The sequence below is a fragment of the Hippopotamus amphibius genome, chromosome 4 (genome assembly GCF_030028045.1).
Source record: "Hippopotamus amphibius kiboko isolate mHipAmp2 chromosome 4, mHipAmp2.hap2, whole genome shotgun sequence".
Classification (NCBI taxonomy): domain Eukaryota; kingdom Metazoa; phylum Chordata; class Mammalia; order Artiodactyla; family Hippopotamidae; genus Hippopotamus; species Hippopotamus amphibius.
In genome coordinates this window covers 144,131,045-144,149,673 of record NC_080189.1, presented here as the reverse complement: position 1 = coordinate 144,149,673, position 18,629 = coordinate 144,131,045, and the positions used below count along the sequence as shown (strand labels likewise).

Here is an 18,629-nt window from a genome sequence, read left to right as displayed (position 1 = left end):
GTAACAATAAAAACAAGTCAGTGACCGAAAATACGCCTATAAACTTTTAGGGGATCCCTTCTAGTTTAGAGATAATTTAAACTGTCTTAAACTAAAGCAGTGATATTTGTTGAAAATGCACTACACACATTTAGATAATGTGCAGTCTTTGAACAAATACCTCAGCTTGATCATTAAGGGGCAAAAAATGTTTGGGCTGTGCACTTACAATTAGTTTTTGTTTATCTGTTTTCTTTCTTGCTTTCATATTTCTTCTTTAAAGAAAAGAGAAAAATTGAAAGCCAGTGACTAGCAGAACTGCTTAAAATTCTATGCCGTTGTGATAAGCAACTTTTCAATTATTGTAAAAAAATTAAAATCACAAAATTCTAATGTTGAAGTTTAAAAACTGGTCAGAAAGTTCATTCCTGGATATGAAAGTGGAAAGTTTGCATCCGTGAACACAAATAAAAAGTGTGTGTTATTCATTTTCTAATCTTGGGAATTTAGGAGCCTGTAGTGGAAAGGATCTGTCAAGATCTGTGTTTTCTTTGTTAATAAAAAAAATTTTAAGTTACTACATTTTGCATATGAAGTACTATTTTAGACAAACAATTCCTCTTTTTTCCTCTCCCTATTCAGTGTGAATACTCTCATAGGAGCCACATTACAGAATAGTGTTTGAGAAAAAAATAAGTCAAATTCTTCTAAATAGAAGGAAAAAGTTCCCAACAACAGCTAGGCTTTTTTTTCTTTCTTTGTAAGGCGACATCAGTTGGTTATTTTACAGACATGATCTTTTCCATGTTTTAGGTGTTATGTCTTTTAAAAATTGAACTCTTTCTTTTTTTTAAATCAACCAGCCCCTTAAAATGATCTGCAAAGAGTGGGAAATTAGATTTTTCGATTAAAACCTTATCCCATCTCGAAGGATTACTTTATATTGATTCTTAAATATGGCTACAATTGATGGGCTCTAATTAAAAATCCAAAGGAAAAGTCTGTCGTGCCCATATAAAAGAAGCTTTTCATATACGGGAAATAAAGCTTGTAAAAGGTTACAAATAAAAGATTAGAGATTTATCCAAACTAGTTTAAAGCTTCACTGCGGTTTTCCTTTCTTCTTTTTTTCCTTTCTTACAAAACCATTCCTGGGTCTTTTTTCCCCCAGTTTTAAATGAAGTTTGCAAACAGGCAAGATATTGGACTGTAATGGTTGTTTTATATCAGCTCTGTAAGCTCAAGGCTGCTGCCTGCAGTAGAATTGATTTCAAGGAAACCTCAGGACCAAGAGATGAAAATTATATAAACTGACAGTTACCACCCTTCAACAATCCATCCACATTCCTGTCCACACTCTCCTAACACACACCCAAACCCACACTCACACCCCTCACACTGCTCTCCGTCTCTCACAATCACACATGCCCTTCCTATCCCCCACCCTAACCTTGCTCTGCACACACCCTTGGTCCCCACACGCTCAGAGACGCATAGCTCCCAGCTCACACTCAGCTCATAAATGTCTCACAGCCCCACATCTCGCACTTGTCACACAATCTTAATCCGTTTCATTCCGGAACAACATGGTCCTCTTTTCCTCTTTTTTTTTTTTTTGCATTTGGAATTTGCCTCGGACTCTTTTATCAGGACAGCACAATCCTATCTTTGAAGTTGTTTCTTTCCCCCTTATACCCTCTTTTCTGAAGCAACAGCAATGCAGGGAATAAGCGATCCAAGCTTAATTCATAAGTGATCTGTTGCCTTCTATTTCCCCCCCAATTCTGCCTGCATCGCCGATCTTTAACTCTTGTTAAAAAATTAATTAAAGTTAATCTTGTCAAAGTTTTTAATAAAGACGTATTTTAAAACCTAATGAAAAATGACTGTTCTCAATATCGTGGCAGTTCTAAGGCAAGATGTGGTTCCCCACTGTCCCCTGAATCACTGAAAAGATTGGAAATTAATCTTCATATTTCTGAAGCAAGCGTTCAGGGAGTGTAAGTGGCCCCTTCGCCCCTGAGAGCCTGTGTTCTTACGGAATATGGGTTTTGTTCTTCATCTTCTTTTTTAATTAGCCTGAAAGAATCCTGAGGTCTCTCTCTTTTCTCCTCCCACTCCTCCACTCCCCCCCACACCACCACACTTAATAAACTTGGAGGAAAGTTTGGAATATTTTAAACTGTCCTGGCACGTGGGGTGGAGAATGTAAGCCCCGCTAGCACCAGACATGCATCTAGACTTCAAAATATGAATATCAGCCATGTTTTGGAAACTGCATGCAAGCTCTGAGAAATAATTGGATTCCCTATGTACTGGTTTTCTCAATTTAGCTTCTGAATGCTTACATCTCATATTTATAGCAAGATAATTGTACTCATGGCAATCAAAAACCATCCACTTGTTAATGAAAATTGCCTGAAAACATAAAGCATGCTACTATAAGTCTGATTCATAGAAAAAAAAATTAAAGACAGAGGACACAGGGAAAAAAAGTTAAACATGAACAGAGAAAATAAAATGACCAAAATAAGTATATTGGAAGTTCAAGGACTTACAGAAAATCGAGTTAGACTTTTCATCCAAGGAGTCTTTTTCTCCCACCAAGTGTCTAAGGTTTTCAGTACAACAGCCCAGCGCCCCCCCCCCCCGCCCCCCAAACAAAGCTAGTGGCTTTTGTCCTGACCTAGAGTACGGTTTGTGGGGACTGTACCTGAGCCCGGCTGTCTGCAATTTCCAAATTGACAAGAAGAGACTGGAAGGTAAAGAGCATGTTCTTACAGGTGAAGAGCAATTTTGCAACTTTTCCAGGAGACACCCAGGAGAAAGCTTGCTTGCTACCAACTGCTGGAGAGTCTGGGCAGAATTCCTCTAGAAAGAAAAAGAAAGTCTTTTTTTTCCCCCTGTGTGCCTCTCTCTGTCTAGTTCTCTTTCTCCTCTCTGTCTCTCTCTCTCTCTCTCTCAGATCCAATCTTTTAAGAGCTTCAGCACATTGCTAAGCTAAAGGGAAATTCTCTTTGATAAAGCGGTGTTTCCAGCTTCTGGGTTTTAAAACCTAAATCTATATTCAAATCTGGCTGAAGGTGTGTTCTGGGATTTATGAAAGCCTCTTAAAGGGGTAAATTTACCAAACCGTGACAAAATCATCACAATCTTACTTTAGACATCTGAAGTGGATGGGAATTTTAAAGAGACCCTTGTTTATTTAACACTGTCCATTTCCAACTCGTGGTTTATTGGCCCCGCATTTCTGCGAAGTTATTAGACGAGAGGGCAAAAGAGAAGCGGGAGCTGTCTGCTCCCGGCCGCTGGAAAGGGAAAAGCCCTCCCACGCCCCCAAGGCGCCGAAATCTGCCCCTGTCGAACAGAACGGGGGGAATTTTCGGGGAGATCCAGCTGTCCCCGCCATCTGAGAGGACGTCGGGCTGGAAGGCTTCCCCACGACTCGGGACCTCACTGCGGATAGATCTCCCAGTCCAAAATTTTTCACTCACTTTGTGGAGATCGCAGGCTTGCGTTCTGTATTTCTCCAGCCCACCCCGCCCCGCCCCCACTGCCCCAAGGCCTGGCTCCAGCCCTTTCGCTCCGCCAGACCCACAGCGTCCACTTTTCTTTTTCGGTCTTTGATGCTTGCAACATCATCGTGTTCAAACTGGGGGAAACGCTGTCCTTTCTTGGGGTAGAAAGGAGGCTCTGGCTCAGGGGATCGGGGTGGATGTGCCCTTCCTTCATCGAAAGCATGGTGACTGGCCCAAGGCTCCCTACCTGCGCCGCACGGGCCCGACCGCCTGGGGCATTTCTCCCCCCCACCCCAATTAAAGGCCTCGGGGCAGTCGTCAGGGACTTTAGTACCGTGGGGGCGGGGTGAGAAAAAAGGTCCGTACTCACCCTCCCCCCAGCCCGGGCCCCCTGAGAGTCTCGACTCCTGGGAACGCGACAGCCAACGGGTCTCTTCGGACTGGAGCGGTCGCGGAGGGCCCGGGAGGAGATGGGCAGGCCCCGGGCCGCTCGGGGGCTTGTGGGGACCCCGGACCCCAAAGCCCTAGAGACACCCGCGAGGCTGGCGCGGCCGCCGAGAGCCCAGCCCCGGGCCGAGCCGGAGCCGGAGCCGGAGCCGGAGCCCAGCCGGGCTGCCGAGCGCCGGCTGCCTCGTGCGCACTCCCGTAATTCGTTAATTGCTGTAAATCCCAAGGACGGCCACATTTGATTACACATACAGTATAAGAACCGACAACAAAGCGACGAATTAATTACCAACTTCATTAACATAGGTCCCCAAATTAAAAGCAGCGAGCTGTTTCTTTGGGCCCACTTGCCGTGGTGGCGTGGCGGGGGCGGGGGGGGGGGGCGGGAAGGGGAGGGTGTTTAGGAAGAGATTTTATATTTCTTTTCCGGCTTTGGGAGTTGTGAGGCAGGAACTGTTTTCTGCTCTCTACCCCCACCCCACCCCACCCGGCCATTCATTCACACACCCTCAGCCGATCCACTTGTGGCCGCCACCCCACCCCATCCCACCCCACCCCGTCCGTTTCTGCTTTTCTGGGGACTCAGATCTGTAGGGCCCCGCTCTCCGGGTCAGGAGGAAAAGTTGGGCCGGGGTTCGCTCTCTCCGGCTCGGTCCCCGGGTCCCGGCTCCCAGCCCCTGGCTCGGGCCGCGCGGGCTCAGTTAGTCCCAGGCCCCGCCGCTGCTGGCGTGGGGGTGCCGTTTGTTTTCACGCAGAAACTGATTGTTTCCAGCGCGGGCCTCCGACGTTCGCTCCCTCCCGGGGTATCCTGCCGACCCCACTCTCACATCCCCGAGTCCTGACCTGGCTCCTGCTGTCTCCCCAACCGGCCCTGGGGTTAGATTCCGGGATTCGTGCTCTTTGCAGGAGGCCTTGGGCTTCTTAAAACTCTAAAAACCCTGCGCGAAGGAGCCCGGGTCTCTTGCCTGGGGGCTGGGAGATGTTTACAGGGACATAAAGAGTGAGACAGACACTGAGTTTTTTAAAATAGTTTGTTCTTGGACTTGTGTATCTGCATCTCTCTTGCCTATGCTCCTACGCCTTACTCCCAGGCCTCCTTTTTGTACCCTTCTCGGTGCCCTCAACGTGGTCTGACCCTGTTTGAGACCGCATAGTCGTGGTTTTTACCTTCGGCCTCACCAGTTTCTGCGTCTGTTCTACACACTTATTGCTAGTGTTGAATGTGATAACCAGCTATCCCCCACCCTCATTCTTCTCCAATCTTGACTTAAATATTTTTATCTTCCCATCTTAGAGTGTATGGGTTTCCTTTCTCCCCTTCCTTAAAACAAAAGCAAAAACAAAAAAGGGGGGTGAGGGGAGAGGAGAGGAAAGAAGAACAGGAGAAGGAAAGGAGAGGCCTCCCTGTCCATCATTTTAATTATACAATAAGTTCACATGCTCCGGCCCATAATGTATATTTTAAGCAGAGCCCAGTGTCTTTCAAGAACATTCTGGTAATGTCGGAGGCCTGGATTTGTTGCCTGCTCGTCCCCCCGTGCAGCAGCGGCCTGTTTTCCTCCCCCTGTTGTGTGTTTTTATTATTTTCCCTCTGGCTTAGATGTGTCAATCATTCTCTCCCTGCCATTGGTTGGAGAGTTTGCGTCAAAAAGTTGCCAGAGAGGCGCTTTCTCAGCAAATCTCCCTGAGAGCGGAACCGACCTCAGCTCCAACTCAGCCTCCACTGTTATTAAAAATAAAAATCGCTAGAGAAGCCCTCGTCACGTCTACTTTGTATGTATCACAGAAGGGCCCACGCGCGTTTCCAACTCGAGCAACTTTCCTCATTTCTGTTCTTTAGAAAAATATTTTTTTGTTGTGTTTGACTTCTTATGGAAGGGTGAAGATTGCAAGGTTTCTAACTCAATACTCTTGATTTCTTTTAGGATAGCTGGCTATTTGGAATTTTGAAGGATAATTTGATTTTTTTCCCCCTAACTTCCCATGTGGCTGTAAGGTAAGTGTCTGTCTGTCTTGTCTGTCTGTCTATATCCATATCTATGTGTCCCTCTGTCTGCCATCACCCCAGTACCTCTAATAGACCCACTGATGCACCTTTGAGTACGTGGAGTTCTGCTAAGGGCTGATGTAATTTTTTACCCTTGCAAATTTTTGAGGTGTAATAACGATCACTGCGAAAAATGTATGATCTGAAGATAAGGGCTAGAGTGGGAGGAAGGGAGGCAGCGTGCTCCTCGAGTCCGTGCTTTCGCAAAACGTTGTGGAAACCCTGCGAGTCTGATGTGGGGTATTTTGGAGGGGTGTTGTTTGTGGTTTTGTTTTATGTCAGCGCGCATTCTGGGCTTCTCCCTGCGATCTTTGCGTTTTGGCCATCAGATGCGGTTGGGGTCATTTGGATTGATCCCAAGGACGTTTTCAGAGTCGGAGACCAAAAGATGCAGATGTAGCTAGATGGATGGATGGATGGTGGTGATGATGATGATGATTAATAATAATAATAATCTGGGCGCCTCCCTGGGCCCGCGCGCCCAAAGCCCAGCTTGCCGGAGGGTCGGCGGGCGCCAGCGGCCGCAGCTCGAGCCCCTGCCTGGCCCTAATGAACGTGAGAAGAAACCCTAGAGGACAACGGAGGAGGCGGGGGAGGCACCTCCTCCACTCCGGCGCTCGCTGCTCTCTCTTTTCGGTCCCCTCTCCCCCAGCCAAGAGCAGCTCGCCAAGATTCTCGGCCTCTTCCAGAGGGCCTGCAAACGCCCTTTTTCTTTTTGATCACCACTTCCCCCACCCCGGGGGGAAAAAAACCCTGGGCGTGCCATCACCCCCCCCCCCCCCCGCAATGGCTGTTGTGTATTGTGGTCCTAGACCAGGCGAGCGTGGAGGAGTCGTTGTACAACGTGACTGCCGGGGACGGTTCCCGGCCCGCCCCGCTCAGCCCTCCGCGCACCTGGGGCGGGCAGAGGCGGCGGTGAGTGGCCCCTGCTCCGCCCGAGGCCGCACAGAGCAGGGGACTGGCACCCTTCCGGTGGGAAGGCGGCCCCTCGGTTGTTTTCGGTCGGGGACAGCGGCCGGGGCTGCCTGGGCGCTCGCGCACTCTGCTTGCAGGCGCGGGGACACCCGGGCATCTCGGGCCGGGTCGCGCCGGCACCAGCGGGGCGCCGAGGCCCAGCCTCCAGCCTCGGTCCACCGAGGGCAGCACCCGCAGAAGGGCTCAGCCGGCACCCAGCCTCGGCCACGAGTCCCGCCGCCGACCCCGAAGAAGTCTTCGTGTTGAAGCGTTCAAGTGACTTTTGAGATCATAGCCTGGTTTCCGGACACATGTTTTGAAACCCACGTCCCCGTCAGGATTCCGCCCGGTCGCCTTTTTCCTCCACGACAGACCGAAGGGGGTGCGGGCACAGGAGGCCGAGCTGCGATGCCCCTTGAGTGGTGGACTGCTTGGGGAGGGCACGGGGAGGTCACTCTGGAAATTCTCCCTGCATCCCAGAGGTTCGCGGTCAGGATGTCCCCCGCTCTGCTCGGGACTTTTCCCCGTCACCAAAGTTATTAGCACAAGAGAGGAGCTGAAGAGGAAACTCCTCCCCTCAAAGGCAGGTAGACACCCAGACCTCTGCGCTCAGAGCTAACACCAGGCTTTCTCCTCGCCATAATTAACAGTCAAGGCCAACCCTTTTGGCACATTTCTTCCTCCCTCCTTCGCGGGTGGCAGCGTGGTTTGATTCCCTGAGGCCAGAAACTTTCGCTCGAGTTCGCCGGAGGGAGGCCCGCGCCGGCTGTTTTCCGCGCTGCCAGCACATCTCCTTTTTCTTTCTCTCCCCTCTTCCTCTGCGTTGTCTTCCGAGCCGCAGGCCGGTCACCAGTCCGCGTAGTTTTGTTTCCTTTCCATCATGCAGAAAATTAATCAGCCCGGACGAGATGCAGAGCTGAGCACGGCGGCCTGTAATTAAGGGACGTGTGCCCTTCGGATTATCTCGTTAGTTTATCAAGAAAACATTTATTATAATTAATTCTCGGACGAGGTAATTATTATTGAGCGAGGACACAGCAACTGGTAGATGGGCTCCTTGGAAGATGAAAAAAAAAAAAAAAACGGGGGGAGGGGGAGGGGAGCGACAGATTGCACGAATTGACCGTTAGATATAAGGCGGCGCGGCCCGGGGCGGGCAGTGGAGCAGGACCTCGGGCGCCGGGGCTGCGGGGCTGCCGGGCAGGGACGCCGGACCAAGTCACTCGCGCCCGGAGGTGTGGGCACCGAGTGGCTGCGAGGACTTGCCGCGAGACAGCCGCCCGCTCCTTCTAGGTAGGAGTTCTCCAGGGGCCACCTCCTGAGCAGTGGTTTTGAGGCTCGCATTTTTGAAAAGGGATTTCTTTTCCCTTTTCTGGACTCTGCTTAGAGAGGAAGGGAGAAAGGCTTCCTGGAAGGGCTTTGAAAGTTAGATGGAAGTGTCTAAGGCCTCTTCTTTGGAGAGCGCATGTCTAGGCTAGCTGTCCAGAATACGTCCTAGTTTTGTTTTGTTCCTTTTTCTTTTAAAGATGTATCCGGTAGCAAATGGAAAACAGTCTATGCCGGGAATTTTGGTCTTTTTTCGATGGTAGAGCAAAGGCGCTCCAAGAAGGATCTCTGTCCTGGTGCTTTCTGATTGTAACTGCTTTTTATGCTAGAATGTGCTGCTTTAATGTATGATGTGTCAGGCATTTCTAACTGGGTGAGAGCTCTACATATAAGATCACGTCCATATTTCTCATGTGCACATCTGATATGATTTTAGTTGTTTCTATAGTAGTTCAGAACTTTCCAACATAGTAAGATTGCATTAAACAAGAAAGAACTCCAGCATAGAGGCTATTAAAACTAATACATAACTGTATTTTAAAGCAATATTATTTTCACAGTCTCCAAATAACTGTGTCTTGAAAAGAAAAGATAAAACATCACGTCTTAGTTGTAGGAGCAACTAAATTAGTTTTACTGGTGAGATAATACAAACTGCTACAAGGGCATTTATAAAATTACATTACATTAGATCTAAGGGTAGAAAAGCATGATTTTTTGTGCTATGAATTTACATCAGGAAGAAGTTGCAGTAACTGAGTTCCATTTGTGGAGTTCTGTGTCTTGATCTCTTAAGCAATGTAAATTTGAAACCCAGAGTCCTTAAAACTCAGTAAGACCTCTGTAAAAGTAAGAGGGAACTTCTCCTAATCTTGTATCCGCCATTTTGAAGCAATCTCTCATAGTGTCAAAGTTTCAAAGTAGAAATCCATGCAGGAGAACTGCCACCTTTTAGGAAAATAAAAGCCAAAATTGCAAACAGCCAGTCAATAAACATCCATTTTGGATCCCTTTGTTTGGAGGAGTGAGAAATACTCATCTGAATAAAGTAAATAACTTTTCTCTTTCTTCCTTCCTTTTCTGTCTCTGAGCTCTTTTTCTTATAGAATTTTAGGAAACTTAAAAGGTAGGGAGACATTCTATTAGTTTCACAACTTTGGGTGTTTGGGTATCTACTTTCTTCAAAACTAGAACATGCAAAAAGGAGCTAGAGTTAACAGGAAACTCTGCTGTCGCTGCTGAGGACCCAAATGTCCGAAAATTTGCCTCCTGCAGGATCAGCAGCCTCCACACATCAAAATCAACATGGAAGCAGCTTGCACTACAAATGCACACCCTTTCTACTTGCAAATGTGGGAGCCTGTCATTATCTGATTGGTGGGATTCTAACTTTACTTCAGAATTTCTAGTAAACCCTGTGTCAAACTTGGAGACTTTTTTTTGCACTATGTTTAAATATTTGATGGGTGTCGATTAAAAGTTAAATACTTGTTTGTTTAGCTTTAGTTCTTTAGACACATATAATCAAGGTTCTCCAAAACCCTAATAAATCTGTTACCTCGAAATCTAATTACCCAGACTACTAATTAGGTGAAAATGATTACTGGAAGTGACTTCAAATGTGGAATAATAGTGGTTGAGCAGTTTTCTCAAGTTTGCTGTTTAGCAACTTGGTATTTTAGATGTTAAATGCACTGACATTTTAGGTTCCCAGCAGTTGAAAGTGGTAAAAAGCTAAGATAATTAAAATCTGCCTTGGAAAGGCAACAGTCTGGGGAGAGGTAGATTTCTTGAATTGTTTCTTTGTTTCTCACCAATGGTCTTTGTTATCAGCATTATTTATTTAGCCAAAGAGTTCTTTGTCTCTGCAAATGGCCCCAATCAAGTTTTGTTTGAGACAATTAGCTAGCGCCAGCCAAGGAGTCCTATGCAAATGTAAGGATAGGAATGCAATGTGTGCATTTGGAGGCGTGGGGTTTGGGGGGGGCGGGGAGGAGGCAGATTGTTATTGCTTTCTTCGGGTCTTTTTTTTTTTTTTTAAGTTTTGGCTGGGGGTGGGGAAGACAGGTTTATCTGGTCTCTCTCCATCTCCTCTAGTTCCAGAGCAGCTGGGGAGGGGAGAGGGGGAAGGCTCTGCAAGTCCTTTAAAAGCCTCTGCCTTGCACAGTCCGGGCTCTTTTTTAAGTTAGTGGTGAAACGTGGAAGAGCTGCATCCTCCGAGGCGGTAAACCAGCACCTCTTTGTTTGTTTGCTTTGCCTTAGTTCCACCACTCCAGACCCACCCACCAAGGACTCTGAATCTGTCCACCCCGGGCGAAGCGAGACCTTCCGGCTGGGTCCCCCGGATTTGGGCCGACTTTGCGCCTCCAAACAACCTTAGCATGATGTCTTATCTTAAGCAACCGCCTTACGCAGTCAATGGACTGAGTCTGACCACCTCGGGCATGGACTTGCTGCACCCCTCGGTGGGCTATCCGGGTAAGTGAGCCCCGCGGCACTCCTGCCCTGCCCTTCCTCACGCCCACTCCGCGGGGTTGTGACACCCTTGCCCCCGGAGCACCGGGGTCGGCGGTCGCGTCGTCCCCGCCCCAGATCCAGGCGTGTCTCCACTGGGTTTTCCTTCCGGGAAGCAGCTCAAAGCCACGGGGCATTTACTGGCCGAGGAGAGGACAGGGGCTGGGGGAAAGGGAGTAGGTGCATTTACAAGTTTCCAGAAAATCACATCTTTTTAATTGTAGTGAACAGGGGACACACATTGGAGTGGGGCGAGGAAGGCTACTGCCCTTGTCATTTGGGCGAGAGGACTCTGCCCATACCGCGAAGTCCAGTTCCTCGGAAGTGCCCTCTTGGCGAAGTCGGGTCTCTCTTCATAAATTCTCCAGGCTAAGCCTGGGGCTTCCCCTCTGACCTCCAGGCCCTTCGCCTCTAATCCTTAGAGGTGTGATTTACCCCGGGTGCGAGTGCTTTCCTTTCCGATCAGATCTGTTTTTTTAAAATCCTCGTAGAACGAGAAGTATGAAATATGCCCCCATTTGAAAGATGGAGGAACAAAGGCCCCTGGAGTCCTAAAAAGCCTGGATCTCGGGCAGGATCGAGATTTGCCCCATCAATTCGAGCTGCCGGTCCTGGCAGATCCTTTGGCTTCACAGAGTGCAGTTTTTGTGTTGTGGTTTAGGGGTTGATTTTGGAGGGTTCTCGTTTTTTGCCTTCCTTTTATTTCAGTTGTTTTATTAGCTTCCGAAGGGACGCTCTGTCTGGAGCCATCTCCGAGGTCAGGCGGAGTGGGGGCTCCCCTGGAAGGGGCAGCGTCTGCCAGAGGAGCCGAGGCCGGGGAGGGGGTGGGGAGAACGTGGGGAGGGGGTTGAGCGGATGCGAGGACCCGCGGAGCGCTGAGGTGTGGGGGTGGGGAGAGTCGGACACCCACAGAGACCCCTATGACTGAGAAACTGCTCCCCCACCCTAAAGGGCCCTGGGCTTCTTGTCCCGCAGCCACCCCTCGGAAACAGCGGCGGGAGAGGACGACGTTCACTCGGGCGCAGCTAGACGTGCTGGAAGCACTATTTGCTAAGACCCGATACCCAGACATCTTCATGCGGGAGGAGGTGGCGCTGAAAATCAACTTGCCCGAGTCCAGGGTACAGGTAGGGCAGATTTAGACAGAACTAACCTTCCTGACCATGCCACCCCCCTCCCCCCGCCCGCCCCCAGCGGGGTGTATGTTGAGGACCCAGGAGTGTTCCAGGTCTTGGAGAGGACCAAAGCAAGGTTTGAAACGAAACCCTCGGCTTGGAAGCCGGTAAACTTTTCTGTTAAGGCCCCTTGAGTGATTTCTCCTCGAACCCCTTTTTGTCCCTCCACCCCACCCACTCCTATAACCAAGGGTCTTCCCGCCCAGGTTGCAAAGTAAGACTGGTGATTTAGCTGCGGTGATCAAGCACAGGCCTAGAACCCTTGGATCCCTGGTGGACAGAAGCCCAGCCTTGGCAGATTTCAAGGATAGTCACATAATATTTTAATACTCCCCTTCCCCTATTGGAAATCCGACCCCCGCTCCCCCCCCCCCCCCCGCCCCCCACCTACTTTTAGGGGTAAAAGAAGCTTAGCTCCTGGATAGTTCCAATATTTTTACAGATGAAGAAATAGAGTAAATGACTTGCTCAAGGTCACATGTCAGTTTGGTGGTAGAAGAAGAAATTACACAAGAGTGTTTCCTTTGACTTCTTACAGATTGAACAGAATTTGCTAGATCTGAGCCAGTCGGCAGATAAAATATCAACATGCTATCCTTGTGATACCTACCCCCCTCTCTTACTCCCCCTTAAATTGACCTTAAGCTGGAGAGGAAAGTAAACTCCAACTTTCCTGGAATTCAAGTCCCATATAGATTTCTCTGGAAAGAATGTTTAGCACCGAAACAACACATACACCTGGGACTCCCCTTCCGCTAGGAGACATCAGCATGAACTGCCAATCAAAAAGAAGCTTTTTCAAAGTAGGACAGAAGTTTTAGCACCTGTGAAGCTTGAACTAAAGTCTTCACTGAAAGGAAATAAATGGCTCCACATGGTTGGTGGTTTGTGCTCAGCCTTCGTGGCATGATATCACCACAGCTAAGACACCCGTGTGGAGAGCTCATGCAAGAGGACAACCAAGGACTTCTGCCCAGATCCCAGTGGCTTCCCTGATAAGCCCCCCCTCCCCTCCCCAGACACCACTCCTTTATTGCAGAACACAGAAGAGGCTGTTAAAGAGAATTTTCAAGGTTACACACAGAGGTAAAGTTGACAAGCCAACAACACAATACAGGAAACAATCTCTGTGTCGAGTGGCATGACCCTGAAGGCATAGCCTCCATCTCAGACTGGAGACTAGGAGAGAAGTCTGTCTTTGAGCTCAAAGCAGAGTATATACAAGTTACTCCACGTACCATAAAGCAGGTTTTGGCAAATGGTGGTTTTCAGACTTCTTCCTCAACAGGGTCATTTCTCCTGGGAGCTTTCTTTTTGGAGTCTTCCTAGGAGAAATAAAAAGTAGAGTGGTGGAACCAACTTACATATTAGCAGTTGCTACCTGGAAGATGGACTGAAAAGTGTTTGAATTTCTTGTTGGCATATTACAACAGAATAGTTTTCCCTCCTTATGTCTCTTATGTTCCCATCCAAAAGACATAGAGATGTTCCATTCCATTGCGAGAGTGTTCCAGAATGCAGCTGGGTCTGTGTGTATGTGTGTATTTGAAGTGAAATAAGAGGTAGGAAATAAAGAGGAGAATTTTTAGTCATGTGATTTGGGTGATTATCTTACTGTTCTGAACTAGGAGTAAAGCAGGGTCAAGTGCTTTTAGATAGAGCCTCCCCAACTTTCTTATAATTCAGGAGCATATGTGAGAGTTTCACTGGCAGGAGAGATTGTCTCCTTAGCTCATCTGTCCATGTAGGACAGATTTATAATCTGGGAGCCACTCTTTTCCTTAAGGAGTTATTGAAACCATGTTAAAGAAGTTTCTTTCCCTTCAAGGTATGGTTTAAGAATCGAAGAGCGAAGTGCCGCCAACAGCAGCAGCAACAGCAGAATGGAGGTCAAAACAAAGTGAGACCTGCCAAAAAGAAGACGTCTCCTGCTCGGGAAGTGAGTTCAGAGAGTGGAACAAGTGGCCAATTCACTCCCCCCTCTAGCACCTCAGTCCCAGCCATTTCCAGCAGCAGTGCTCCTGTGTCTATCTGGAGCCCAGCTTCCATCTCCCCACTCTCAGATCCCTTGTCCACCTCCTCTTCCTGCATGCAGAGGTCCTATCCCATGACCTATACTCAGGCTTCAGGTTATAGTCAAGGATATGCTGGCTCAACTTCCTACTTTGGGGGCATGGACTGTGGATCTTATTTGACCCCTATGCATCACCAGCTTCCTGGACCAGGGACCACACTCAGTCCCATGGGTACCAATGCAGTCACCAGCCATCTCAATCAGTCCCCAGCTTCTCTTTCCACCCAGGGATATGGAGCTTCAAGCTTGGGTTTTAACTCAACCACTGATTGCTTGGATTATAAGGACCAAACTGCCTCCTGGAAGCTTAACTTCAATGCTGACTGCTTGGATTATAAAGATCAGACATCTTCATGGAAATTCCAGGTTTTGTGAAGACCTGCAGAACCTCTTTTTGTGGGTGAATTTTAAATATACTGGGCTGGACATTCCAGTTTTAGCCAGGCATTGGTTAAAAGAGCTAGACGGTATGATACTCAGACTCATCTTCTGATCAATGTCCCGGGAAGCATAGAAGGAAAAATGAAAGGCCTTAGAGGGGCCTACCAACCAGCTACCTGAAATGGACAAACCAAGCTACTTAAGATCCTATCATAGTTTTAGATCATTGGTTTTCCTGATTCACAAAGTGATCGAAAGCATTCTAGCCATGTGCAACCAAATACCACCAAAAGTAAACAAACAAAACTAAATTGTGAGGGAAAGGAGAGAAGGACATAGCCTTCTTAAGCAGTGGTGTTCCAATGTCTTAGCCAATCCTTGGTTGAATCTTAGGAATGGACAGTGTCTCAAGCTCACTCACGTTTCATGACCAACTGGTAGTTGGCACTGAAAAACTTTTCAGGGCTGTGTGAATTGTGCGACTGATTGTCCTAGATGCACTACTTTATTTAAAAAATAATGTTCATAAGGAGTCAATATGTAGTTTAAGAGACAATCAGTGTGTGTCTTATATAAATGGTACATCTGTGGTTTTTAATCTGTGCTAGACTTCAAAACTGTGATCTCCTGTTATTGTATGCAACCTTGAACTCCACCTCTGCAGGGGTTCTTCTGTGATTAAATAGGTTATAATTATAAGTAAATTCAGAGCAACTGAGTACTTCTCTAAAAAGATTACCTTTGGCTGGAGGTGAGCTGCACTGAAACTTTACAACAAAATGTCTCTGGACAAGGAGAGTGAGAGAAGAGAAACAAAAGGACACATTCATCTGTAATTTACTGTTGGTAAGCCTAGCAGTAAAGAGACATTGGTCAATTGCTCTGACCCTGATGAATTTATAAACTGAGATCATCGTTGTTTATGCTTGCAGATGTTAACTGGAAAAGTTATATATGCATAAACCTTCCTTCCTGGATTTGGCAGATATGTATAATTATATTAAAATGGTTCTAGCACAACATTGGGTCCAGTTTAATTTTATACCACTATTTATGAATGAGAAGCCCACATTCAGACACTCCTTCCCAAAACATGTTTTTCTTGGGTCAGAGAGGGAATTAGCAAACTTTATTTCCAAAAAATTTGGCCGGGGGGGGGGGGGGGGTCTAATCTATGGATGAACAAGATGTGAATGACCGGTATGTAAACTTTTTGTGACTTTCATTAGTACTGCTCTGAAATTGAGTATAGAGAGCCTAACAATCGAAAGCTCTCTTTGCTTTTCCCTCCCTGCCAGATACCCTAATGATCTCTTAGGCACTTTACTAGTATGTCTTAACATAGATTGGTTATTTAAGCAAGAAGGGATGAACTGTAGTAACTCAGAGAAAATGTGACTGACAAGAATTCCTTGTTTCTATTCTCCTATTTGATCAAGAGGATTTTTTTTAACTTCCAAAAAAATCTGAGGTAAACATGAGAGGGAATGTAATCAGAATCTGAAGGCAATTCAGGCAGAAATGATTCTGAACAAAAGAGTTTCAGAAAAGTTTTAAAACCTATAATTTCAGTAGTTGAACATAAGGCACCCTGGTCAGTGTTTTTTTGTTTGTTTGTTTGTTTGTTTTTAAGATAGTGCTGTGCGGAAAAAAAAAGTCCTTTCTTAGTTATACCTGCATTTTGCAAACCAATCACCAGAAAAGACAAATGGGCCAATGATTATGGTGCTCCTCAGGTAAAAGCAAGATTTAATTTCATTTTAAACTCCTTATGCTCTTAAGTTTGACCAAAATTAAGTGACTCCTGATTGTAACTTTTTAAATGAATGTTAGCAGTTGCAACTATTTTGTTTTCTGGCTAATTTTCCCATCCCTGGCTGCACATGCTCTCTTGAGCCCTGTATGATCTTGTCTAATAATTGTTTTTGTTTTGCTGCTAAAGGAATAGTTTACAGTCAACAACTGAGGCACAACTTGATGGCAAGATTTTCCAGTCCCTACTGATAATATTCACCCTACTGTAGTTTACACTGGAGTGAGATTGGGGGGTGGGGGTGGGGGAGTCAGAGAAGAAAGGAACATGAATCTTTGCTTTATAGTTGTCCAGATACTGGGTCTTATTTTCCCAATTTTTTTCATGCAAGTAAAGCAAGTCCAAAATAATTTCTCACACTGCCTTCCGTTTTCAGGATGCCCCACAAGGGACAGGAAAGATCACCCTCTTTATAAAAACAATAACAACGACAAACAGTGGACTACTCAGCAAATAAACGCAGTTAGGCTTTTCTCCTCGTACTTTAAAAAGGGAGGACGTCAGAAAAAGGCGCTGAGCCCCCTTTGAAACTAATTTTTCTATCACCTTTGCATAACTTCGTTCGACAGACCAAGGATTTAAATCCTTTTGAATTGATGGCGAAGTAGAAATGAATTCCCCCCGACCGCGTGCAACGGAGGGAGGGCAAGGGAGGCGGGGATCTAGCGCGGGCTCCCAAGTCCAGAGGGTTCTGGTCACCGCGCCCAGCCGAGACCCGGCTTCATAAAGTTAAGTCCAATGATCGTCATCACTTGGTACTGAAATGACGCCGCCTTCCAAAGGCGTTGGGGAGCTACTTCAATTGCTTGCTGGCGATCGACAAAGACTTGAACGTTGATGTAATCTTCGTTTTGAGGGGTGCAGCTGAGGGTGGGGCAGTTTCCTTTACAAACGTCTGTTGTCCCAAACCTTTATCTTTCCCACAAACATTCTGGGCCCTTTGTATTTCACCTTGGAAGTCTTTCGTCCCTTCGCAGATAAGAGAAATCCAATCAAGTCAATTAAATTCCGGCTTTCGAAACCTCGGAGTCTGAGATACTGGTCCGTTTCCTCAACTCCTCTCCCACGCGCTTCCCTCTAATCTCGCCTTTCCGGCGGCTCTCCCCACCCTCACCCCGGAGGCCCCGGCGCCCAGGTGCGGGCGAGGCGGCCCCGGAGTGGCTTGTGCTCTGAACACACGGCGGTCCTGCAGAGCTGTGTTCTAAACCTCCACTGCCGACAGGAGCTGGAGGGCAGGAGCAGTCGCACCTCTGTCTCGGGCCCGAGGCCCAGGTGGCTCTCCAGGCCGGCGCCGCCCTCTGGGCCCCCCTCGGCCCTGCGGGCCAGGCCGGGGCGGCCGTGAGGCGCTCGTCCTCCGGCTTTCCCTCTCTCGGGTCTGGCTTGGGCTCTGGTTGGAACCTCGGCCGAGCCGTGGCCCACCTCCCGGCCCGGTCCTCAGTCTCCCTCGCGGGCTCTGGGCGCTGTGGGCCGAGGGGAGGCCCGCGCGCCGCCAGCCCGGGGAGGAGCGCGGCCTCCTCAGGCCCTGAAGTCAGCTTCGGGGTCAGCCGTGGGCCTGGGCGCCCGTGGCCGGCTGGCTTCACGGCCCGGCCGAGCTCCAGGTGCGTGTGTGTGGCCCGGCCCGGAGGCGAATGCCCTGCGCTGGCGGGAACGGAAGCCGAAACCTCAGGAGAGGATGGCGCGCTGGGCCTGCCGGGCCCAGGAGCGGGGCCAGGGAAGAGAAGGCGGCCCGGCGGGGCCCGCGGCCTCCTGCCTTCCTCGCCTCCTCCCCCCCGGGAGGAAGCGCCGCAGACGGCTGGGTGTCCTCCTGGCGGTGAAGGGCGAGGCAGCCGCCGCCACAGCGGGGCTCCCGCCGCGCCTTCGGCCTCCGGTGTCCGGCGCAGAGATGGCGCCGACGAGGGGGTCCAGCTGGGCCTGCCTTGGCCCCCAGGGATCCTCCAGGAAAGCCTGGGAGTTCTGCTAGTGGGGCTGGAGGAGTTGTGCTCGGTGTTCTGCCCTCCCTGGGACTCCTCGGCTCTGAGCTCAGCCTTTCGGGGGAGCCTGCGGGACTCTCATTTACCCTTGGCTCACCCCTTTTCCCGGACGCCTCTAGATTTCGCCTTGAAACCCGAGGCCCCGACTTCTCCTTTTCAGACCCGGCGCGGCACTCAAAGGCCCTGAAGGCCGGAGGCCAGTTCTGGAAGAGGAGAGCCGTGCCTTGGGTGTCCCGGACAGCGCCGGGCGGCCCGTTCCGGTTACCTGCAGGGCAGGGCCGCCGTCCTGCGCCCGCCTCCACTTAACTAGAAGCGGGCGCTCGGGCGGCCAGCCCCGGCGCGCTCACCACATGTTTGAACCCGCATCTAAACACCCGCTGAAAACCTCGCTGTTGTTACCCGGACAAAGCTGTAACCCAAAACCAGGGGTC

At 48.8% G+C, this 18,629-nt stretch overlaps 1 protein-coding gene across 2 annotated transcripts; it reads left to right on the top strand.

The window, feature by feature from the left end:
- Positions 1-10,652: 10,652 nt before the first annotated feature.
- OTX2 (orthodenticle homeobox 2) lies at positions 10,653-15,165 on the top strand. Of its 2 annotated transcripts, none has more exons than XM_057733133.1 (3): positions 10,653-10,749; positions 11,761-11,912; positions 13,789-15,165. In XM_057733133.1, the coding sequence occupies exons 1-3, from the start codon at positions 10,653-10,655 to the stop codon at positions 14,407-14,409; spliced, it is 870 nt and encodes a 289-aa protein (XP_057589116.1). In that variant the 3' UTR covers positions 14,410-15,165. The 2 variants fall into 2 exon arrangements, with proteins under 2 accessions (XP_057589116.1, XP_057589114.1); XM_057733131.1 differs by having other exon boundaries at positions 11,737-11,912; positions 13,789-14,409.
- Positions 15,166-18,629: the final 3,464 nt, after the last annotated feature.

What these genes read in the sequence shown, in the direction of transcription:
- OTX2 (XM_057733131.1), top strand. Translation starts at nt 10,653, where the DNA reads ATGATGTCTTATCTTAAGCAACCGCCTTACGCAGTCAATGGACTGAGT. An exon ending in CCCCTCGGTGGGCTATCCGG is followed by an intron (nt 10,750 to 11,736) that starts GTAAGTGAGCCC and finishes CCCACCCTAAAG; the next exon opens with GGCCCTGGGCTTCTTGTCCC. An exon ending in TGCCCGAGTCCAGGGTACAG is followed by an intron (nt 11,913 to 13,788) that starts GTAGGGCAGATT and finishes TTTCCCTTCAAG; the next exon opens with GTATGGTTTAAGAATCGAAG.